The sequence below is a fragment of the Antedon bifida genome, chromosome 5 (assembly GCF_963402885.1).
Source record: "Antedon bifida chromosome 5, ecAntBifi1.1, whole genome shotgun sequence".
Classification (NCBI taxonomy): Eukaryota; Metazoa; Echinodermata; class Crinoidea; order Comatulida; family Antedonidae; genus Antedon; species Antedon bifida.
This window is the reverse complement of record NC_136230.1, coordinates 9,648,813-9,673,936: the sequence shown is the minus strand read 5'-3', so window position 1 is coordinate 9,673,936 and position 25,124 is coordinate 9,648,813. Positions and strand designations below refer to the sequence as shown.

Sequence of the window (25,124 nt, the reverse complement as noted above, 5' to 3'; positions counted from 1 at the left end):
TATCCATGTTACAAATTGGTTGAGGCATCAGAAACAGCATTTTGATTACAACAAAAACCCAACGAAAAAATCAAATCCTCATCATTTTTATTTGTACTTTTATTTTACAAGAGGAAGCATTTCGTTTTCAAATCCGTGAAAAATTTGTAAACAAATACACAACACTTATAAGTTAATAATACATAATTATAATACAATTTATTCTACATATATCATCAAGGACCAAATTCATTAGACTAACATTGGAAGATTTTTTTTTATCTTTATAAATTTCCATATAAACTATAAAATAGATATGCTGTTTTTGAACATTGATAACAAATTGATATTGAATAAAATCTATATAAAGAAAAATTGTTAAAGAAAGTATGATATCAAGAAAATATATATCAAGAAAAATTAGTATCAAGTAAAATTGATAAAGAAAAATTGATACCAAGAAAAATTGATATGAAGAAAAATTGATATAAAGAAAAATTGATATAAAGAAATTATGGCCAATGTAAAATTGATATGAACGTATTGAAAATAAAGCAGTGACCGAATTGTGTGGCAAATAAATACAAAATATTACCCAACGTGTGGTAAATTGAAATGGCCTTGAACGAGTTGTTGAAGTGAATTCTTAATTCATACCCCTGTTGTGTAATTCTATTAAGATATGTTTTTTGTTGGCAAATCAAACACCTACAAAAACCAAGGCAATATCTATTCACGCTAAGATTTGACCATCATCAATACTTTGTACTTGAATGAACAGATTGATGTGACATACATTATCTCATAGAACAAAGTTATCATCCTAAAACTCTGTCTACACTATCAACTAACTTTATGTGACAAAAAAAAGTGATGTGCTCACATATGGACACGATGACATCATATCACTACCATATTTGGGCACAGCTGACCTTTTTGTCAAACTAGTTTTATAGTGTAAACAGAGATTTATAATGAATCAAAGAAACGATTCCATCAATCTTGTATTGCAAATATAAAGAAAAAGTTAGGTTATCAGAGTTGAATAAAACATTAAATGATGAGGCTATGCTTGTATTGACAATTCTGCCTCAAAATATACACTTATACCCCAAGGGTGGGCTTATACCTACATCAGTATGGTACATAAACCTAACATTGTCAGTAAAGGAAAACCTTTCTTCTGGGACACCTCTATTCAGGGGACACCCCTATCAAAGAGGCACTTTGTTGGGTACCAAAGCTGTCTCCTTTAAAGGGCTTCTACTGTATTTGCTGCAAACCAATTGTTAGGAATAATTTCACACTCTGTTAATTATTGATTTTAAGACCATCTCCAATGGCATATCACACATCAATCCATCAGTATATGTTGTTATTGATTCTCAGTCACGGATGAGCACGTTTTAGTATGTGCCAATTATTTCCCATGATGCATTGAGCTATTTTCATAAATACATAATTTTGATGTGGTGAAAATATATACTTCTTTTCCATGTGTTATCCTATTTGCATATCAGGTGTAAAAGATTTAAATTTTACCATTTTCACCTAAATAATATTTACAGACAGTACTGAAAATTTAATTTACCTGTGACCCTCTTCTTCTCCTCACACAGTATCAAAATTGGGTAAATCTCGCCTAACATAAATATATTTTTTAGTCAACAAATTAGCAAAAACCCTCTTAAATAACATTGCACCGAGAGGATTTGTTAATACTATATTTTAGCAGATTTCATTGTTTATCTTCTATTATAAAAAATGTCTTTAGATCTTTAGAAGATATTAAAACAAAAATCTCAGCACATCAATCACATCACATATTGTAAAGGTAAATTTATCAGTTTAAAGTTAGCATATTTTCTCAATTTTGTTACATTAGTTTACCAGGTATTTTACGCTAATTAACTGGCCTATAGTCTGGACTTTGCCAGCATAACAAAGGGCCAGGCAATGCCTTATACAATTATTTAACATAGCTCCAAGAGTACCAGGCAACCTGAGAATAAAACCTGAGGAATTTCATGCACTTATATGCAATACAAGGCAACCTGAAGAGCATCAGATATTCTGCAGCAATTAGTATACTCAGGAGCTTCAGGCAACTTGGTGAGCTATGGATATATATCGTTGGTGACATCAGAATGGATATCACAAACATCAAATACTAACAAGATGTAAACTCAAATTGTAAATTCAAATATACTTTAGCCATAAAACTATAAGATTAAGATTTAACAAAAATTCTATGGACATATATTTTCGAAATCTGCGTAGTTCCCAACACACACATGGTAGAACGCCCTCTTCCTTGCAATAAAGATCAACATACTTGTTTCCTTTCTTATCAGTGTATGATTTTTGATATACTGTAGTTTTAACTACAGAAAATTATGTCTCTTAACCATTTATGTATCTTATAACCTGAATATACATTGGGCCACCTATGAATAGAGATTAAGTAGCCAATAGAACATTGTGATTTAAAAAACCTGGGAACGAACCTTGGGAAACCAGAGATGCACCTTTAAAATATCAGAAGAACCATGGACAACCAAAAAAGCCTTGGGCAACCAAAAGAACATTGGATTACCAGAAGAGCCTTGGGCAAACAAAAGAGCCTTGGACAGCCAAAAAAGTCTTGGGCAACCAGAAGAACCTCGGGCAACCAGAAGAACCTTGGGCAACCAGAAGAACCTTAGGCAACCAGAGAACTTTGAACCAACAGAACCTAGGGTAACCAGAAGAACCACGGGCAACCAGAAGAACCTTGGGCAACCAGAATTATATTATCAAAATCGTTTGCACTGAACAGTATTATATTTGTTAATCAGGTGTAAACCATTGACTAGCAAAAGCAATTTGTTTATACCGTTTTGCCTTTGGTGAATAAAGAATTACACAACCTTGGTTAACCAGAAGAACCTTGGGCAACCAGAAGAACCTTGGGCAACCAGAAGAACCTTGGGTAACCAGAAGAACCTTGGGTAACCAGAAGAACCTTGGGCAACCAAAAAACCCTTGGGCAACCAGAAGAATCTTGGTCAACCATAAGAAGCTTGGAAAACAAAACGAGCCTTGAAGAGGTTTTCCCTGTTTCTGCAGCTGCAACATATGAGTGTAGGAATTCAATGCTAGATGGGCGTGGCAAGTACTGATCATCATGGAATACGATGTTGCATTTGTCCTGAATTATCTTGAGTGAATCGTGGGTCTATAAAAATAAAAAAATAAAACACCAAAATAATCTCAATACAACAACAAGAAAATTCAAACGAAGAATAGCAAATGAATAATGTTTTGCTGGACAAACATGACATAGTTGCATTTATTTTAGAAAATCATGCAAAGTATATGAAAAAATGCATAATTACAAAATATTAAGCTACATATGATGCAATTAAAACATATTAAATAAACATATATGAGGGAAATGGTGAACAGAAATAACATCATTTATTGAAATGTACACAAAGTGAACTTCACTATTTTTTTTCGCATGCAGTGGAGTTATAAAAGTATGAAAAAACCCATACAAAAAAAGAAAGGAAAATACACACATTGGTTTATTACAATTCTATACAATACAAATGTGTAGATGACTGTTCACAATTTCCCTCGAGAACATGTAAACATTTTGTTCTTGTGATTTTGTATTGCCACACAGACCATACATGCTTGTTTCCACTGAAAATGAAATCTTAAGTTTATCAGTCCATGGCCAGCCAGCTACCAACCATGATCAACACACCAACAGACCTTTATATAGTAGAAGGCCTCCTTTAGGACACCCCTATTAAGGAACCATGAGAAATATGGTCAACCCCCATTACATTTTTGTTTGGTCATGAAGGTGTTCCAAAAGATATTTTACTACAATGTACTAAGTTCATTATTGTGTGCATGTGAATTTGAATACTAGAGCGTAATGTCTCATCCAAAGGACGTGGCAATGATAGTAAAGTACCTTGCCTAAAACACAAACAGACACAACAGGAGATCGCCATTATGTTATCTCACTCTCTCATTTATATGTTTATCAAGAAATATAATTATTTTAAATTTAGAATGCAATTTTAATGCTCTACTAAAAATTCTACCATACAAACTAAACACAACAAAATTGGGTTACAAAATTAATTCAATCTAGCCTAAAAAATACATATAAAAATAATCAAATTAGGAACAATCTAGATCACTTAATAACACCTAAGTTAAGCTTAAATTAAAAACAATGAAGACCATATCTAATCCCCACCTAAGCTGTTAATTTTAATGAAATGAAACCTAGAATTTGTAAGAGTTTATTTTATTAATATTTACTAATGTAAAAACAGGTTAATATTACAGTACAGTACAGTTGAAGCTGATTACAAATTTGAGTAAAGAAGTTGGTTGTGAACTATAGAGGGCATTGTTTTAAATTATTCTACAAAACGAGATACAGTACATCAATAATAAAAAGAATAATGATTGTTCAAAATATAAATTACAAAAACGAACATATTTTGTCCCAACAAATTTTGCTACAGATCTTTAATCAAAAATGCTTTTTCTAATTTCAGTGCAGTAACTGATCGTGTAATCCACGGCAACCATGTGCGTAACGTCTTCAGTTTGTTTAATTACCGGGTAGCGCATAAACTTGTAAAGATTTTAAGTCAGGAGACATCAGCTTCCATTAACTAATATGCTTTTGGAGTTCTAATGAGTTTTCGCAAATATTCTAAATCCGATGAAACGTTTTAATATTCGCAAGAGGTCAAAGCAATCCATTTTAGCGATTTGAATGACGATAGAAATAATCTAGTAGAATAAAAATAAATACTTCTCCTAATCTATATCCAACTATTAAATGCAAATGCAATCCCATATATTTCAAGTTTAAAATTGTTCTGCATAAATTACAAGTTGAGATAACATAACACCTAGAGGGATACCTGTCAAAGCCGAGTGGTCAAGCGGTCAATGTGTCACAACCCACAGCCACACAATTGGCACAGATTCAAGGATCTTTTATTTCTGGTTGTAGAGAACAAGTCTTCTCAGAAAATGAAAGTAGCTTTTCGCAGGCTATCTATTAAGAAGCCCAGCTCTGGGCATGTAAAGCACTAGTTCAATTCAGTGGAGCACTTATTGCGTAAGATTCTTTCCATTTACCAGGTACTGTACTTATTCTCATATCATCCAATACAATTCCTGTTCTAACCACTACGGCATAGATAACCACATTTCTAAAGCTCTGTCTACACTATCAAACTTTATGTGACAACAAAGTGTGATGTGCCTATGGACATGATGATGTCATATCACTACCATATTTGGACCCACCACACTTTTTCACCAGGGAACTTGTTGCCAATTCCCTGGGGCAAAATGGAGTAACAGTTTTCAGTCAGTCTCTTAACCTCTCAATTATGAGTTAATCACTAAATGTTCATTACCAATGGATCATGCTTGGTCACCTTTCAGATACAAATAGCACATGTAAAACAATTTTTTATAAGTGCAATGAAATAATCAAGAATAAATTCTAAACGGAAGCTAAGGTTAAGATGAAAGATGCATAGTGGATGCTAAAGCTAGAGTGAGACCGTAAAAATAGGGTGTTGTAGTATCTACTGTATATCCATTTAATTGAGCATGACATGCAACTCAATAAACTGAAAGGAACTGGTCATATAAGCATAACATACCTCTAAGCAAAAACAAAAGATTACATTAGTAATTAAATAAGTCTTGCAGGGTTCTGTTCAGTTGCTCTAATTTTCAGAAACTGAAAGGGAATGTTTTTCATAATCGCACTGGCCACTACAGTGTAGCCTGTTAATTTCAAGTCAAAGGTCACAAAACACACCTAACCAGTTCCTTTCAGGAGTACTGCCACAAAACAAGTCAACAAGTTGGCAACATAATTACTACTAAGATATAAGAAAGGATTTTATGAGAATTCTACGAAAATCATGCTACTTTAAAACAAACAATTTTAATTTATCCAACAACATTTGGGTTTCATGAACACTTGATTCGAGTATGATCCGGTACCAGTAGTATGTTTGGGGTTCATAAAATCAAGCTTAAATGAAAATAATACTTAAGGTCTATATACTAGATGAAATGGACTAAACCTCACCAATGCATACAATATGACATTTCTACAAGTACACTACAATAGCAGGCATATAACATGTATTTCCCTCTCCATATAACATGCAAGGGTGCAAGTAAAAAAAAAAAAAAAAACGAGCATCAAATACAATGACATATTGCGCATTTTGTTTACCTGTAAAAGTCTGATGATATGGTGTGATATCATGAGGTAGATGTTGTTGAGCGTTGCCATGCATATTGTTAAATACTGCACCTGTGAATATCATTTCACGCACAAAAGTTTAACATCAATACACCTGCGAGCGTACATTCATTTTTCAAATAACTCCACACCTTAAATGTGCATTTTTCAAATTTGCAAACTTACAACATTCATTTAAAAGATATAACTAATCTGCTGGCTGAATTTTGAACACCTTATAGAAATTTTGAATATTAAATCTAATATCATTACACCTTACAGAATAAATCAACAGATTTTTCATTACTAAAAAGGAGGACAAGTGATTGGATAAAATTTTAAGTTGTTGACGGTTAAAAATAATGTACTGTATTTGCCAAGTAGTACAAGAGTATGCAAAATTGTAAACAAATTTGCCCACTAATTATACCGCAATCAAAATGCAATGAGTTGACCAATAGTCATGGCAAGTAGAGACGATACTATTTTATTTCATATAATAGATTTGTCTGTTTCTTCGATATGTCTTTTATTTGTGGCTGGTACAATGATGGTTATTTCAGTATAACTTAAAAACTTCTAAAAACGTCATGTTCAAATATTTAATATTGTTTTAAAGGGGGGTTCCGGGTTTAAAATGAATAGTAAAAAATGTAAAATATATTTGTTTGTCTCTTGAACGGTAAAAGTTTCAATTTATATAAGCGCCCAGTGAAGCAGAACGAAGGCTGTGAAATGAGGCCAGATTACAAGTGCAGCTACGGCGATATGACACTGTGTTACAGAATAGGAAATTCGTGAAATGGTCAATCTTCCGACGACTCGTTATCATTAACCATATCAATTACTTTTGTAAAATTATACTTATCTGATGTAATTTTAGTCGGTCTTCCCATTTATGAAGTCAATTTTCTATGAAAATTTATCAAAACAGTGAAAACTTAGATATGTTTGCACTTTACGTTTGCCGATTTTCGCACTGACTTAGGGAAAGCCTTCAAAATCAATGAAGCGTAACGTATACATTCCTGAGCGAGGAGAGCGAGACGACGATACACGTGCTCTCTCTGCCCCATGCCTGGCATCGTCACGTGATAAGCAGATACAGTATACAATACCAAACTGGTCGGGTCGAGTATACCCCGTCTATAATCACAACATGAACGATGTACAGTATTTGATTGAAGGTCGACTCGACCTACCGGAATGGTATAGATAATATAGCTCGAATGAGAGAGTTGGAATATTTGTAAACATAAGTATTGCTAATTTTAACAAGTGTAGCCTATAGTAAAAGGCCTGGTAGTATCAATTCGCATAGGGTCTACTACACTAGCTAGCTCAATTTTTAACTGGGCCGGATCGGCCAGGTCTCCTTCCTACTACCTGGTCTACTTGCTTGATGCAGTATCCGCTTTTTTGGAGAGTAAACTAGGCCTATTTTAGGCCTACTTAGACGATCGGGACACCATAGGCATACGTGCGGACGGCGATCGGACCTTGTTTTGCCTCAATATTTACAGCCGATTTTGTAGAACGTTTTAGGTTTAGATTGTTTAGGAGTTTGGTTGATAGGATGGGTTTGGATCCACTGAGTTTTGTTATTTATGGGCCAATCGTTTAGTAGTACTAGTAGGCTAGCTAGGCCCATGATGGGCCCCAATGTAAAACGTAGGGTAGCCATCGTGGCATGGAATCCCTAGTCAGAATGGCTCTCACCCATGACAAAAAATAATTTAGGCTAGGCCTAGCCTAGTACTTGAAGCCGATAATACGATCTGTACTATTCGAGGTATAAAAATAGTATAACTGTATACAATCTATATATAATCTGTACTAAATTTTGTATTTCATTAAATGTCAAATAAATATATGCTACTACTGTTATTATTACACTTTAGGCCTAGCTTAGAAAATCTACAAAAAATGTATTTCACAATGATCGGGTGGTTGTCGTTTGACAGGGGAGAGGGATGTAAATTAGTTGACAAACACACTCGTACATGACGTCGCGAGTTTGGAATCCACTGATGACGTGATTTTGTGAATATCTCATGAATATTAATGAGCTTCCCTAAGCTGCTAAAAAACAGACTTTCCATGAATTTACCCTAAAATGTATATGAAATTTAATTTTTTAAATTTCTCGTTATTACTTCTTCATTCTGACATGTCTATATTGTTATAATATTTTTTATTTAATAAATAAACGATATTTAAAAGCAATTTTAAACCCAGAATCCCCCTTTAATGTAATATGGGCAGTTTATTCCACCATACTTTCTAAATTCTGGATTAATGGGAATTCATCATTTTTGTTAATTTGAATTAGGTTTGACAGTTTCATTTGGGGATTACGTTTTAACTTCTGTGGCCACCAGTACTTTCCACTCTTTAGAAATATTTTTTTTCTTAAAGTTTAGTTTCGAGATCACATATTTACAAAAAAACCACTGCTGCAATCATAATTTATATTGCATATAAATTGAACGTGCAAATATGTTCTTTTACAATTTATTCTACATGCATTCATAAAAAAAGTCAAAGTCACTCATCAACAATACCTCCAAGGGGAAATCTGAAAAAATAAGTTAAAAATAGACTGCCATTTTAAAAAATTCAATATTTAATAAAGAAATTAGTATACTTACTTGCACCACTTTGTTGTGTGTAAAAATAAGTTCCTGGAGCTGGGCCAGTAATTACTGCTTCTGGTGATGTCTGATTGGATGATGTTTGCGGTTGTAACCCATGACCTGGTGACCCCTGACCTACAGGTACTGCAAAATTTCCAGAATGTTTCATAGCCATGTCCGCAAACTGCATTTGAAATCCTGTTAATTGTTGTTGCATTGAGTAATTGTTACCGTAAAGTAAGTTCATGGATGCCGCTGCGGCAGCCTGTTGATGTTGCGGACTTGTTGGGTGGAAAAGTGACCTTGAAGGCCTGATTGAGGGACTGCTCGGTGACGCTATTGGCGACATTGGTGAGTGATTTATAGATGGTGACCCTACCGGAGATTGATTACTATAGGGTGCCGGACTCGTACGCTTTGGCGGTTTAACTTGCTGCTTCGGTGTAGAAGGTGATGTCCTTTGAGGAACAACGTTGTTACTGCGTGGAGATTGCATGTAAGACGCTTGACCTGTCCGTTTCGGTGAAACATGCTGAGGTGATAGGAATCGTTTATTTGTATTATTTAACAATCCAGAAGTAGTACTAACATCATTTGAGGGCGGTATACCAGTTACTAATGTTTCTTTGTTTTTTGAAGTAGATTTCCCTTCATGTATTGCGTGAAACATGTTTTTGCGTTGTGAATTGTCCGTAAATTGTTGAGTTGGCAATTGTTTTGTTTTGTCTACAATTTTAAGATAGGAGTTTCCTGACCATTTGGGCGCCGTACTATTTGATTGTGCTGCAGTTGGTTTTTGTGATGTGCCTGCATTGTGTGGTGTACCCAACGATTTGGCATAGCCTTTCTGTACAGCACTCTGTTGAGCTGCAAGAATTTTATTTGTAGTTAATTGTACACTTGCTTGTACGTTATTTTTGTCTATTGCAGCCTTAACTGGAGTAGTGGTCTTGTGCATGTGTTTGTCCTTGTTCGATATTTTAACCTGATTGAACCCTGAACTTCCTGAAGTTTGTTGCCTTGCAGCTCCGGCTAACAACTCAAATGCAGCTGACATATCGGGTAATTTCAAATCAGAAAAACCAGCAGGCGTATCTTTACTCGCAACCGTTTTAGCATCCGTTTTTTCTTTTAATGTCCTCGCTATCAAATTGTTTATAAAAGAATCATTAAAATTTTTGTTCACAGTTTTGCTTAAATTAATATTATACGACTGGTGACTAGTAGAATCTTTGGTTTGAACTGGTTTGATAACATTTTGTTGATTGCCCTGGCTTCCTGATTCAGGAGAGGTTTTAAGAACAGTTCCAGTTGTTTTTATCAATGGACTTGCAGCAATCGCGTTTCCTGTGGTTTTGGAAGAATAAACTGGGTATTTATTTAGGGAATTATTCTCATTTGCATAATCCAGGAGTGTTGGTACATCTTTTTGGGCATTATTTGTTCCTTTTGTGTTTGCCATTTCCTTGAGGATGCTACTGGCATAGCTCGCTCCTGCGCTAACAGAGTTGGATGGTGCTGAAATAGAGGTCATTTCAGGCAGTACTGGTGACGCTGGTTTCTTATTGGTTAGCTGTACTTTTTTCGGTAACGGGAGCGGCTTCTTTGGTTTTACTGGATTTGTTGACGTCAAATGTTGGTGAACACTTCTTGATTCCTTAAACAGAGTTCTACAAATATAATCAGCATAATAGTATATAATAAACTGAATCATATACAAATAATGCACAAGTCAGAGTGCGTTAGTGGAGATGCGGCGCACTCAAGGGTATTTACAATGTTGCGATATGCATAAGGTGCAGCCGAGAGTTACCCGAGAGTGCATGAATACCCGAGACTTGTGTATTATTTGTTTTATAGCATGGGTCTATGAACTATTTTCACATATACCTTTTTGGGTGAATACACCTAGGCCTAAAAAAAAGGTAGGCCTACCAGGGGAAGCACCAATTCACCACCTAGCATAGGCCTAGCCTACTGAAGGTTTAGCAAAACAGTCGTGTAGCAGAATTGACAAAATATACAGTACATTGGTGTGTTTGCTTTGTTTTAAATGGGGACGTGGTGCAGGGCCTGGTTGGAACTGGAAAATTGTGCAGTGAGCCTAGCATGATCATTATTGTACGATTTACACGCAGAGTGCTGTTATATGTATTTTCTGCACACTTTTTGCACTCCAGTGCATGATAGTCTGATTGGTTACATCCTTGTTATAATGTAAATTAACAAAGAGTAAATATCAGGTCCTTCTTTAATTATCTAGAAAAAACCATTTCGTGTAAAAAATTTTTTTTTTTTAGCCACACAGCAGCCAAGTATCCAGGAGTGAAAATCACTGTCCTCCATGTGATCCACTTCACAGGCAAACAGAATATGAAACAAGTCTTTGGGAGTGTAGTTGCTTAAGAAAAAAATCGGACATCTGACAGGATTAGAACCCAGGAGTTCCAGTATCAACCACACCAAGCTATAACTAGACTACTCAGACACAAGATTTAGGGAAATTATCCAGCCAGATTTATATTATATTATTTGTATTCTTAACTTGGTGAGATGATTCTTACCTTGTCTGTATCCAGCCATTTGGCCAGAATGCTTTAACTTCAGCTTCTAGGAATGCCTTGAGATAGTCTTCAGCTGACTGTGACCTGCTTTTTAACATCTCGTACGCCTTCACTTTCAACAAAACTAACTCACATAGTAGTGTTCTGCAATCAAAATTAACAACATTAACATTATTTTTACAATCCGTAGCTGGGGTTTGTGGTGGTTTCAACTAAAACCGTCACCCTGAACCCTCTACATTTTCCTGAAATGCCCTTTTAAAACCAGCAGTGAAAAGTGCTATTAAATAGGCCTAGCTCAAACTTTTGGTCAATTCTACCAATAGCGCAGCAAGCAGGCGAATTTGATCTACTAATTAATAAGCGATGTATTACCTGAGGTGGTCAGTCCATATAAACTTCTTCCTAGGAGCTAAACTTTTTTTATTCTTGTCTCCACCATCGTCGTCTTCTTCTGATTTTGCTTCTTCTGGTTTGTCTTTTCCATCCATCATTCTGCCATCATAAAAAAAAAACATAATTAGGTATTTCTTTACACCATAGGCTAGAACTAGCTAGTAGGCCTTGGCCGGTCAATCTTTAGGACTAATGTAACTGTGAGTAGACAATTCGTTCTGTTTTTACGTTTACCGTACCTAAAGAGCTTATAATATTGGCATCGGTTTGAGGCCGACTCGGTTAAGTTCTGGTGGTGGAACAAGTCTTCTTGTATAAGGACTAAAAACTGTAGGTCCAGTGTACACAGTTTGTCCATGTTTACTTTACGTCAAGTAGGGTGTTACCCCTGGTGAACTGGTTCACAAAATAGCCCCTGTATCAGGGGGATTACCACCTACCTGATAGGAGAGTGATTATTTACTAATGGTAATCCTTGGCCAAATGTGCCTTAAGACATAAAATTAAAAAATTTAAATAATGTGTGTGTGTTCTGAATACTGGAGTCGCCAACGAACATACTTATTATATTTCGCCTGAGCTGCAGCTTGGCATTCCTGTTGGTAGCGTTCTAACTGGCTCGGCATAGCGCGACCAACAGCTGAAAAAAAAAGGAAAATGACATGCGATTAGTAATTTGTTCTTAATGTTTAATTATATTTAATGTCATATTTGTCATTGTATTATAGAATATTGAAATTAGATGCAGTACACATCACTGTCAGTAAACTAATTTTGTTGGGATAATCTCACCAACCTGATAACAAAATAACCCACCTGCGTTTTTATATTTAGAGGTATGTAGGTTCAAGTAACTATTCTTAAATCTAGACCTATTTAGTATAAAGTACAATTTACGTCCGAGCGGAGCAAAACATCTGAACAATTAAGTGAGTAAGCTATTATGAGAAGTTTACCGATTCTCCCTGATGTAAAGCTACTTTGCAGTAGTTAGTATTGGCCACAGCTTCATTGTGCTCGAATCTATCCCTAGCAATCAGCCCAAGCTCAATGGTCTAGAGACCAATGGCTGTATTCACCAATCATACTTAAGTGAGATATTTCTCTCAAATATTAAGTATTTCACTTAACTCAATAAGTATTTAATTATTTCCCTTAAATTGTATTCATTTAGATAGAAGACTTTTTTAATTTTAAGGGTAAGTGTTTCCCTTAGCCTTAAGTATGAATGGTGAATACGGCCACAGGCTATTAAATTAACCATTTTCTAGTGCAATTTACTATTGTGCTTTACAAACCTTCCTTCAACTTCTGTAAAGGCTCTTTTAATTTACTGTCTTGCTCGCCCAGCCTTAACTTCTTTGCTCTTTTCAACAACGTCTCTTTGCCACAAGGTAAATGATGCGATAGATGACTGTAAACAGATGACCTCGTTCCACAAGATAACTCACGGGTTTGGGTTTCAATTCTAAAAATCAATCATAACAAGTTAATGAGACTATGATCGAAAATGTTGTCATGCCTTGTAAATTACAATGAACATACAGTGGAACCTCTTTATACAACACCTTGATTGGCTGTATTCTTATATCATATATTTCCCCTTTTTTGTTTTACGAGAAAGTGTCTACTAAAAAGGGGGGGGGGGGGCCCAAAGGAAGGGGTTCTACTGTATTTCCCTAAAAAATAATTTAACATTTTTTTTGTTGAATATGCCATTTTAATATAATATTGATTGACTTTGATTAGATAAAAAAAAATCTCTATCCGAAAAAACTGTAATTCAAAGCAAAAAATAGTCAAATTAGCTGCCAGCCAATGGATTTTAGGTTAAATTTAATAGTTTATTTTGCCTTTTTATAGTGAAAATATGATTTTTGTTTGTTTGTTTTTCTTTGGAAGTGATTAACTTTATTAAAACTACAAAATGGCCTATTCAAAGTCTGATTGATTTTATTTACCTTCATTTTTTATGTTTTTTTGGGACAATATATCTTAATGTGTATCTTTCTATCACACAAACTCGCCAATATACAGCTCTTAACTTTTTGTTAATGTAAGTTATGTTCAATTTTTTATCAGAATCAAATTGTGGTGGTTGGGAAAAATGTATCAGCCGAATCAGTAAACAATTGAATGCGACTAGTAAGAATAAATACTTACTCTAGTAGAAGGTTGTTGACTTCATTTGTAAAGAATTTGCACTTGCCTTCTTCCGATTTCCTTGCAGCCTATAAATAAAAATTACATCAATTAATATACCCGTCAATCATGTAAGGAAAAAGCAAGAGAGCACTAAATTGCCCTCCTTGTATTTCTAGAGAAATGATGACGAAAATCCCAACACCTTCTTGTTCTGGCTTGCTCTAGCTGTGAGGAGGCGTTTTTCTGACACCGCATTGGATACACAGGTAATGGAAGTAAATTCGCGCTTGCAAGCAGACAGGAAAATCCCCTCTTTTGGTGACTTGCCACAATGATTTAAGGAAGACGATTAGTTGCTCTCCTTAGAGGTCATTAAGGAGTGCAGAGGAGCGTGATTGCGAAGGCTGAACATTAAACTATTATACTACAAACAAACCCATAGATTCCCAATGACACAGTACCTCTTTAATCTTCATAATGTTTACTTTGAGCGGTTCTTGTAAACCATCCGGACACTTGGTATATACTGTATTAGCATCACCTTCATTGGCCGATATATTCATCTCGATATCGCTATTCGTTCCTAATGTCTCACAATCCACCATAACGTCGCGCATCGCTTGTTCCATCTCACTGTCAAGCGGTAGATTAAAGCTTCCCATTAGGTCAGCAGCTTCCTCTTCTAGGCTAGGCATGATGCTACCATTCTTTACTGGTAGATTTGACATTATCTTCAGTTTCTTATCCGTCCCTCCGACATTTGCTTGAGCTTTACGCTGTAAAAGCTCGGCAATTGTTGGGTTAGACTTTTCTTTCTTTCTCTTCTTTTCGTGTCTGAAAAGTATTTCAAAATTACATTTTATATAATTACTTGGCATCAAGCATATAATTAATTTTTTTAAATAGTGAAATTATACCAAATAGTTATTTATGTCTTTAGTAGTATTTTACTCTAGAATAACAGTAGGTATGTTCTTAATCAAATATTTTGTCTTATTTTGAAACCTGACTGTTTTATTCAATTCGTCTCATTGAATAGTATGGTCACCAGCTTATCTATCCTCTTACCCGCTATGTTTCCTGCCTCTCTTCTTTGGTTTGTCAGTCAAGGATGATACTTTGTGTTTCTTTTTCTCTTTCTTATGATGACTTTCTGAAGAATTTGAACGTTTCTTCTATAATGAAAAAAAAACAACAATATTTCAATGTTCAGTAATTTGTTTCCTTTCAATTTTTTTAAGAATTCTATTATTAAAATTAACATGGGATGGATAAACTACTAATTTACCATGCTTATGAACTTAGTCTCATTTGAAGCTGAGGAAATGGAGTTAAAAGAATCATGAGTTACTGTAAAACACTGGCACTAGGTCAGGTACCTTTTTATTAAAGAGGGAAAATTATGCTGATCATCATCCAATTATGTTCCTAAATGCTACCACTTCTTGTGGCCCTTTATTTTTTGGCGTTTTTGTTGTTGAAAGTAGGTTTTGTTCGCCAGAGTTGAAATTAATTAATTGTTGATTTGCTCAAAACTATTCATTTGCCTCAACTTGCTGTGGTTGTGAAATTCCTTTTTTGGGTACATACTGTATAAGGGTACACTGATATCTAGGGAACACCAATTAATACCAGTATGAGGGATAATAAATGTTCTTTAACACTTACAGCCAACCATGTTCAGGGGGTTCAGGAGACACTTTGTTGAAGGTTTCTCCTTAATAGGGGTTCTACAATATTTTTTTTTTTTTTTGCACTAGTGATGAAATATTGACATGGTAGGGTCATCACACATGTAAAGAACATTTTAACAGGAATATGAATAATTCATGAGGGATCCCAAGGATTTGTATAGCAATCAAATTAACCACTGAAAATTGAATGTTACCTTGCCATTCTTGTTCTTTTTACGTTTCCTGTGTACTTGGAAATCACTGTCGGTTGAAGAAGCGTCAATCTCCTTAAAATTCAGCTGGCCAGAGTTGATGTAGAACCCGCCCAGCTGTGTATCCAGCATTGACGGAACTAGTTCATCATACTGCAAACAAATAGTAGAAAATTGCTAACATTAATATTATGTAAATCATTAATTCCTAATTTTGATCCCTGTATTAGTAATGGTCTTTTTAAATACCTTTTATTTGTATTGTTATATATAGATGATATTGTAGTATCGTTCACATGTTTAACCAATCGCGAGCACTTAGTCGGTCTTGGTACTGATTGGGTCGTGAGCAAAATTTGGTCAAATTGAGTTCACAACCCACTCTCGATGCTACCGGAAGACAATACGTCACAGCTAGACCATGAGTTTTTATAACATGTAGGCCGCAGTATACAGTAGGCTAGTATACAGGAAAACACCTCTAACCCTAAAAAGGCCCAATAACCTAACATCTTTGGCTCGAGTATAGGCTATTTTTTCAAATATGTTTTGTACAATTATCAAATATAACTTTATGTTATTGAAACTTCAAAGAAGCATTGCACTTTTCCATTCTAAAGCTCTGTCTACACTATCAAACTTTATGTGACAACAAAATGTGATGTGTGCATATATAGACACAATGTCATATGGGTCATTACTACCATATTTGGGAACATCACACTTTTTTTTGTCAAACTAGTTTGACAGTGTAGACAGAGATTTATAATAATACTTTGGATTAAATACATTAAATGTATTGTTACAATACGAAATGAAATTCAAAATCAACAATTTTAATCATCAGATCACTTACACATTCTGAATTATCAACAAATGGATCATTCTCATCATAGCCAAGCCCAACATCAATGATGTCCTCAATTTGTTGTCTCTTTTTCTTAGCCTTTTGAGGTCCCTGTAGAAAACAAAAAATTGTACAGTGTTTGATTGACATTTAATTTAAGAAATTTTAATCTTAAAAATCTTTTTAATCTTAAAAGACCTCCCTAATCATTTTAATCTAAATATACAGGACTACATGAAGATCGTTTGAAGGTTTGCATGGCGAAATCAAATGTTGATATAAAGTTTGCGGTACACCACGTGTATTAGTTCTGAAAAGAACTGTTGAGTTTCTCGACGTTTCTATCAATATACTTTGATCGTCCTCAGGAGTGAGAATGCAGAAAGTCCAGGAAACTTGGAATATAAGTGGAAAGGGTGGGACTGGTGTGAAAGCCAGAAACAATGGCTTGAATAGGCGTGTTGATCCGGAGTCCTCTTGGGATAACGAGTCTCTGGATCTTTTAAGGTCAGGTTGTTAACAAGTTTAGCGCGTTTGATAAATAAACGTTCAAAACTTTTGACAAGTTGATGTAACGGCTCCCCGTAGAGCTGGGTAATATATTGTTTAAAGGTTTGCATGGCGAAATCAAATGTTGATATAAAGTAATATAAAGAAAATGTTTGGTAAAATTTAATAGGAATGTATAGTGATCTTCATGGAGATATAAAGTTTGCGGTACACCACGTGTATTAGTTCTGAAAAGAACAAGTTTCCTGGACTTTCTGCATTCTCACTCCTGAGGACGATCAAAGTATATTGATCGAAACGTTGAGAAACTCAACAGTTCTTTTCAGAACTAATACATGTGGTGTACCGCAAACTTTCTTGAATGATGCTTTTCCAATACACTTTCTTCCAAGGCCTAAACCAAGGGACCCTCAATCCACTCAAACTAAAGATCCATCGATCTAGAAGATCCCTCCATCTAAAAACCCCTCCAAATTAAGACCTCTTCAATTAAATATCTCTCCAACTAAAAATTTGACCAGCCAAAGTCAACTACAGATTTCTCTATACAGACCCTTCCAACTAAAGTCACCTCTAGCTAAAGACACCTCCAGCTAAAGACAGCTCCAATTAAATATCCATTCCTTCCAACTAAAGATAGCTCCAATTAAATATCCATTCCTTCCAACTAAAGATAGCTCCAATTAAATATCCATTCCCTCCAACTAAAGATCAGTATGGTTTGCATGTAATTAATACATAAAAACAGAACATGTTATTTGTCATTTTACAGTAAATGACATTCAACAGACTTGTCTCTGGTGAGTGGTGATGTAAGGTTCTGCTTTTGGTTTCTGTTTAAATGCCTTGGTCAAACTTTGTTGCATTTTATCTTACTTAGAAATTGTCTTTATTACACTTACTTTACTGTACAGTACATTGAAAACAACACTGTGAAATGAGCTTTCACAAATATATAGTAGTAATTACATACTGTAGGCCTAAATATCAATAAAATCAAATCAATGGGGGCCCAGACATTTCATGTTATGGTGTGTGACTCTGTTGCTTTTGGGGTCCCAGGACATGATGTCGAATAAATAAATAAAATGAAAATAAAATGCTTGACCCAAGCAACTTGACCCAAAGGCTAATTACAGTAAATAAAAAATATATTTTAGAATTCTTTTAACAAACTTCTTGCTGTAAATACTGAGGCATGACTTGAATAAATTGTACACATAATGATGAGTACATTTAGAATGGGCAAGAGGTATGGGAATTTGGTAGAGCATTCGGAATATTGTACTGATTTCCTGTCTCAATGACCTTTGTTAATACTTGACAGATATTAATAATCCTATGATCTGAAGAAGTTGACTACAGATAAAGCTTAAATTTATTAACAGTGGAACGGCATTTTCTATTGTTTTCATTGATTTATTAATCCTGTTGTTTCTTTTATAGCTAATTCCAAAATAGTTCAAATAAACCATTTTACTGATAAAGAACTATGTTTTCAAGCCACGCCTTCAGGCAATTATAGTCCAGAGGACGGAATCATTACAAAACAGTATCAATGTGCAAGCTACTAATTACGAAGGACTTGGCATGCACACACCCCAAACCATGTCTGGGAGAATTGAGTCTATAAAAACATGATTAGGCTCTTTGGCCCATACACACACAAACTAACGACTTAACCAAATAGAGCATTTCTCATGCTATTTTACGTTACACAAAATGTTTACTGATTGTTAAACAAAAATGATTGATAATAAATCACTGTTTCTTCATTTATTAGAATATTAAATAGAATATCAATAATTAAAAGCATAATTTAATGAAGGAAGAACAATAATAAAAAATGTCAATGAGTTGAGCGGCTTTTTTTGTAAGGAATATTTATTTATTAGGGCAAGGGCAGGAAAATGTTTGAATGTAAAATTAACAGTGTCAAATTGTCAACCGTTTGTCCAAAATGTATAATTTTATTTATTAACATTTTAACAAGGCTTGACTGTGCCGATCAAAATTTCTATGCACAGTCCATCATGCCAGAAGACAGCTATATTATTTTTGGACTGCATGCCATGAAAATAGAGGGAGCTGTTCAACATTTTTATTTCCATGACAAAATGGCACCTATTAAACCCAAGCTGTAGAGGGTGCTATATACAAATGTCTACGATGTTTCTTAAACAGTTACTGTGGCTATACTAGCGATTATTGAGTTTAAATTTAGATTTGGCCCACAAAGCAGTGCTAGATCAGCAAACGTAGATGATTCACTACAAAATTTTAAAAAACTATTTTCTATTTGCGAGTTAAAAATTCTACGAAAGTCAACATACGTATTTCTGTTCGAACTTCTTTGCCAAGGCCGCCATTCCAGTGAGGTCATCTTCCTCGAGTTCATTAAACTTTTTGTCGGATTCGTCTTCATGTCCCTATGGAAAATAATAAATATTCTTTTACATATTTTATTATAATTTTAAACACTAAATTATTTGGGATAAACTCCAAAACAATTCTTTATTTCCACTCTTGTATAGTAGAACCAACCCCCTATTAAAAGGAAATTTTAGGGACAAAGTGTCCCTTTAATAGGAGTGTCCCCTTAATAGAGGTGTCTCCTTAATAGGGTCGTCTCCTTAGAGTTGTCCTCTAATAGGGATGTCTCCTTAATTGGGAGGTCCCCTTAATAGGTGCGTCTTCTTAGAGTTGTCCCCTAATAGGGATGTCTCCTTAATTGGGAGGTCCCCTTAATAGGATGTCTCTAGAGGTGTCCCCTTAACACTTTGACTGCCAGAGGTTTTTCCAGTTAGAAACTGCCACTGCCAGCGTTTGTAGCCCAATTCGATGTTTTTATTAAAGCTGATTGAAACTATGTATGTGATCTGATTTATATGTAATTTAGACTAAAATAATCATAAAGATTTTAGCTTTACAATGGTACCAAGAACGATTTTCAAATCGCAATATGTAAATCGTAATAGTAAAATAAAAGTAACCCACTTTTTTAGTTTTTCGTAGTTTCGCGCAAGAAAGTCGAGATATCCGCGATTTTGTGCAAGACATCACAATATGAAAATATCGCCCGGTGAAATCAACAAACAATGAAAAAGTTACTTACATGGCACCGATAGGCCTATAAAAACAAGTTATCACTATCGAAAAATGTATTACATTTTATAAATCATAAATCTTACATCAATTTTTTTCGCCAAAATCCACATAGTAAAGACATCAGGCGTAGTTAACCAGGCCTAAAGTTGGTCCGGAACCGCTACGACTAGGCCTAGGCTAGTCTAGTACTACTAGGTAGCCTAGTAAACTGATGATAATATCCATACCATTTCTAAACAAGTTTATTGCGTGAAACTCGGTCACTTAGAGTGAAACACCAAAACAATTAGGGTATACATACAATAATAAAATTAAAGACTTCATATTGAAAATGACTCCATTATTTTTTATTCAGATAACAAACAAACATGCCAATCCACAAAAACCTTTGTAATGCTTCGGCGGCATAGCTAGCGCGCGACCGATACACAATGCGCCAAGCCATCACGCTACACGCTACTGTGATGCGCGGTGTATGTTATTTCGACAGGTACCATTTTGACAGTCGTTCGAAACCAGATTAGTTACTTTCAAATAGTAAAATATTGACGGTCCAGACCGAATATAGTGTCCATATTTATAGTATACCAATAATTCGTGTTTCGCGTTTTTTTACGAAATCCGGTAGATAGGTTAAATTAACCTATACCTATCTACCGGATTTCGTAAAAAAACGCGAAACACGAAGATCTTCGTGTTTGGCAGTAAAGCGTTGTGTTTCCAAACACGAAGATCCTCGTGTTTGGCAGTCAAAGTGTTAATAGAGGTGTCTCCTAAATAATAGGGATGTCTCCTTAATAAATAGGGATGTCTCCTTAATAGGGGTGTCTTCTTAATAGGGATTTTTCCTTAATAAATAATAGGGGTGTCCCCTTAATGGAGGTGTCCCCTTAATGGAGGTGTCTCCTTAATAGGGGTGTCCCCTTAATGGAGGTGTCCCCTTAATGGAGGTGTCTCCTTAATAATAGGGGTGTTCCCTTAATAGGCATGTCCCTGCAATAGGGGTGTCTCCTTAATAGGGGTGTCCCCTTAATAAATAATAGGAGTGTCCCCTTAATGGACAGAGCCATATATATAAAGAGTTACGACATTGAAAATTAGAAGCCATTTTTGTGTCAAAGAATTCGCACGCTGAGGGCGCGCGCGTCTCTTTTGTATAGCGTTTTCCTATAGTTCATGCATTATTTTTAGATTTTTTTGTCTATGAAATAACGCTTATATTCCGTTTTTATTTTAGTAATTAATTTTATTAATGGTATAAATTTGGTAACATATATATATTGTGTCTATAATAACAAAAGAATAAATGCTAGGGCCTACATGCAAGTCAGGCTACATCAAAGCATGAACCAATACAAAAAACACACAAATTCACCCCTCTTTTTATACAGTATATGGCTCTCTGTGTGTTTTTGACACAATTTTTCAGAGACTCGTTCATCATTTCATTTGTAATAATTTGCCTTTATTATTTTAATATTGTTCATACCCTATTCAATATATTAACAAATATATCCACGACACTTTATTATTTTATTTAGTCATCAAAGCATGCATTATGAATTGAAAATATTACATAATTGTTATTAATAGGACGTAGTTATGGGATGTTTCGTTCCAAAATCAATCAATCGAACTTTATAATGTACTAGCGCACGCGCGCGCAATATTCTTTGCCGCAAGTACTTCTGTACGCTGTGCACATCGATATTTCACCGTAAAATGTGCAATTACATTTTTTTAAATATAAGAAAAAGTTTAAAGTATTTTCTTGCTCCTATACTTTACATGCAATAACGGAGACAAGTTTGACACAAATTGATCTGCATATCACGTGACTATAATCCAATGTCGTAACTCTTTATATATATGGCTCTGTTAATGGAGGTGCCTCCTTAATGGAGGTGCCTCCTTAATAGGCGTGTCCCTTTAATAGGAGTGTCTCCTTAATAGGGATGACCCCTTAATAAATAGGAATGTCCCCTTAATAAATAGGAATGTCCCCTTAATAGGAATGTCCCCTTAATGGAGGTGCCTCCTTAATAGGGATGTTCCCTTAATTATAGGCATGTCCCTTTAATAGGGGTGTCTTCTTAAATAATAGGGATGACCCCTCAATAATAGGAGTGTCCCTTAATGGAGGTGTCTTCTTAATAGGGGTGTTCCCTTAATAGGCGTGTCCCTTTAATAGGAGTGTCAAGTACAAAGGATGTTGTTATTTAACATTGTTGGCTACAAAATATTTTATTTACAAAGAGACAAACATTCATCTCATTATTTTAATAACACTATAAGTTGGAATTAAATTCATTTTGTCAATTATTAATTTGTATGAGAAATTACAATTTATTTCAATAAATCAGATTAATAAATTTATCGTTTAAACAAAGAAATGTAAAAATATATGTCAATCATTTTTAATAAAAAAATTTTTAAATAGGTAAAATTAAAAGACGGATTAATTCTAATATTAATAATACAATGGGCCTAGGCCTAAACTATTCTAGGCCTACTCCGAATATTTTTTTCTTAGTAATATTAAAAATAAATAGATAACAAAATTAATTGAAAAACCTAGGCTACTAGTACTAGTATAGCCTAACAAGGCCAATTTATAATGTGATTAATACATTTAATATTTATAGGCCTAAATATTATATATAAGAAAAAATTAAATTTGGAACATAAATTAAAAAACAACATATAATATTAATAAGCAAGAAATAATAAATGTTTTGAAAGCAAAAAAAAAAATTTATTTTTATAATTATGCTTTTATTTATTATTTTATATTATTTGTTCCTTACAAATCAAATACATTATAACACATGTAATATGAAAAAAGAATCAAAAATACAATACTATTACTAATATTAATAGGTATAAGATTAGCCTAACCTTTTTATTATGTCAAATGAATGAAAACATTAACATCAGATGCACAACAAAATTAAATAAAAATACATTAAAAAAGTTTCCACCAGCGCCTCTCCTGTCTTACTTAGCCTACACACACACCGCACTCTAAGCTCACAAACAGCATAATGCAACGAAGCTCAACACACCCTTGACCCCGCACGCAAAAAGCTTCAACATAAGTTAATTACTCGTATAATACATGCATACAACAAGCACTAAACGTTCATCAAATGACCCCTCATTCAACTGCGAAATTTAGACCGAAATCCGTTCACTACTTTCTCTACCTTTTTTCATTTATCAACATCCTAAATAAAAGAACGTATTTCTCACACACGCACACTCACTAATAATCAGGCAACACCATTCATATTTTTCTAAAAACATCGCTCTTTTTCTAATGAATCCGACAAGGTAGAATCGACGAAAAAGAAAAAGATGGCGTCCAAATCAAGTCAAATCGTCTTCCTGCAGTTTAAATAGGTTTGCCACGCTATAATATATACCTAACAAAGGATAGAAAAGTCGAAGGAAAATATAGGCAAAGATTTTTGTCTAAATTTTGGTCGCCCACACCGGTGTATGAACTTTCAGATTCCAATACAATTTTAAGAAAAAATCTTAGGTGGATTTACTGTAAAAGTAGATGAAGTTGGAGAACAATTTATAATGAAATACAGGAGCTATTTTCAACAATAATTTCGCCATAGAATTAACTTACCAGGGCATTTTTCATAAGCTCTGAGAAACAGAATTCGGGGCATTCTCGCTCGTTTGACTCGGCTAATGACAGTGTAAAACGTGGTGTAGGCTTCTCTGGTTTTGCTTCTTCCTGTTTAATTAAAGGTCCAACAGAAAGTGGTATAATTCGTCTTCTTTCTGCCATTGTAGAAAATCACATTCTTGTCCACAAATTTACTTTACGATGAAAATACTTTGCAAACCTTCTCTACTTTGAAAATCGGCCGCCATGATCCACGGTCACACCATGACTGCGCATGCGTTATACAGCCAGACTGGATATACTCGCGCGAAATTTAATTTCCATGGTTACAAATTGAATAGAAGTACCTCTAAAGTGACAGAAAGCGATTTTTTAGATAAAAATAAATATTCCATCTTTTCGGAAAAAATGTATTCAATTATTATATTGTTCTTTACATGTAAATTAAATAAATTTTAAATACACTTAGAGCCTGAAGAATAAGCATAATTATAGGGAGGTATAAATACCTCCATGCTCAGACTAAAAATAAAATAATAAGAAAGTGTTCTATAAAAGATTTTTTAATAAAGTTTCTATGATACTTGATAGTATTATATAATATGTAACCTTTATTCATGACAGGACATCATCAGCCACCATCAAACGTTTTTAAAAATTTAATCTGCAAAAGTAGGTCACCCAACAATATCCAGAAAAATAATAAATTCCAACTACTTGTGATTCAAGGGGTAGGCCATCCTACCAATAATTGTCTAGAATAAAAACATGCAAATAAGGCGGGTTTTTTTTCATTTCACTCTGGCTATATGGATATTGCTTCAAAAATTATTAATTTAAGATATGGGTGCCAATCCACTTCCAGGCAAAATGAAGTCATTGAAATATCTGTCTTGAATGGCAGAATTTGTCCCCAATCATATTTGACCAAAATGATCACTTTATTTGTCGCCAATATCACTTTGTCACTATCATGTGTGATCATAATCATTTATCACCAATCACTTGTCACCAATTATTTGTCACCAATCACTTGTGACCAATCATTTGTCACCAATAACTTTTTACAACCAATTATTTGTCAACAATCACACTTGTGACAAATAATCTGTCACT

General features: G+C 34.5%; 1 protein-coding gene across 3 annotated transcripts; it reads right to left on the bottom strand.

Annotated features, from left to right (window-relative positions):
- Positions 1 to 904: 904 nt before the first annotated feature.
- On the bottom strand, positions 905 to 24,265 carry LOC144842627 (ubinuclein-2-like). 3 transcript variants are annotated; one of them, XM_078699099.1, is made up of 15 exons: positions 24,006 to 24,265; positions 19,591 to 19,686; positions 16,757 to 16,858; positions 15,904 to 16,053; positions 15,084 to 15,190; positions 14,477 to 14,849; positions 14,034 to 14,101; positions 13,169 to 13,338; positions 12,432 to 12,510; positions 11,850 to 11,969; positions 11,475 to 11,618; positions 8,926 to 10,580; positions 6,266 to 6,346; positions 2,889 to 3,196; positions 905 to 2,751 (listed from the first exon to the last, which is right to left on the bottom strand). In XM_078699099.1, the coding sequence occupies exons 1-14, from the start codon at positions 24,168 to 24,170 to the stop codon at positions 3,144 to 3,146; spliced, it is 3,363 nt and encodes a 1,120-aa protein (XP_078555225.1). In that variant the 5' UTR covers positions 24,171 to 24,265; the 3' UTR covers positions 905 to 2,751; positions 2,889 to 3,143. The 3 variants fall into 3 exon arrangements, with proteins under 3 accessions (XP_078555225.1, XP_078555226.1, XP_078555227.1); XM_078699100.1 differs by having other exon boundaries at positions 2,908 to 3,196; XM_078699101.1 differs by lacking the exon at positions 6,266 to 6,346.
- Positions 24,266 to 25,124: the final 859 nt, after the last annotated feature.

Excerpts from the sequence above, each read along its gene's own strand:
- LOC144842627 (XM_078699099.1), bottom strand. The coding sequence starts at position 24,170 with ATGGCAGAAAGAAGACGAATTATACCACTTTCTGTTGGACCTTTAATT. Across the intron at positions 11,619-11,849 it reads ATATGGACTGACCACCTCAG|AACACTACTATGTGAGTTAG; the intron begins GTAATACATCGC and ends TTTTGATTGCAG. Across the intron at positions 3,197-6,265 it reads ATATCATCAGACTTTTACAG|ACCCACGATTCACTCAAGAT; the intron begins GTAAACAAAATG and ends TTATTTTTATAG.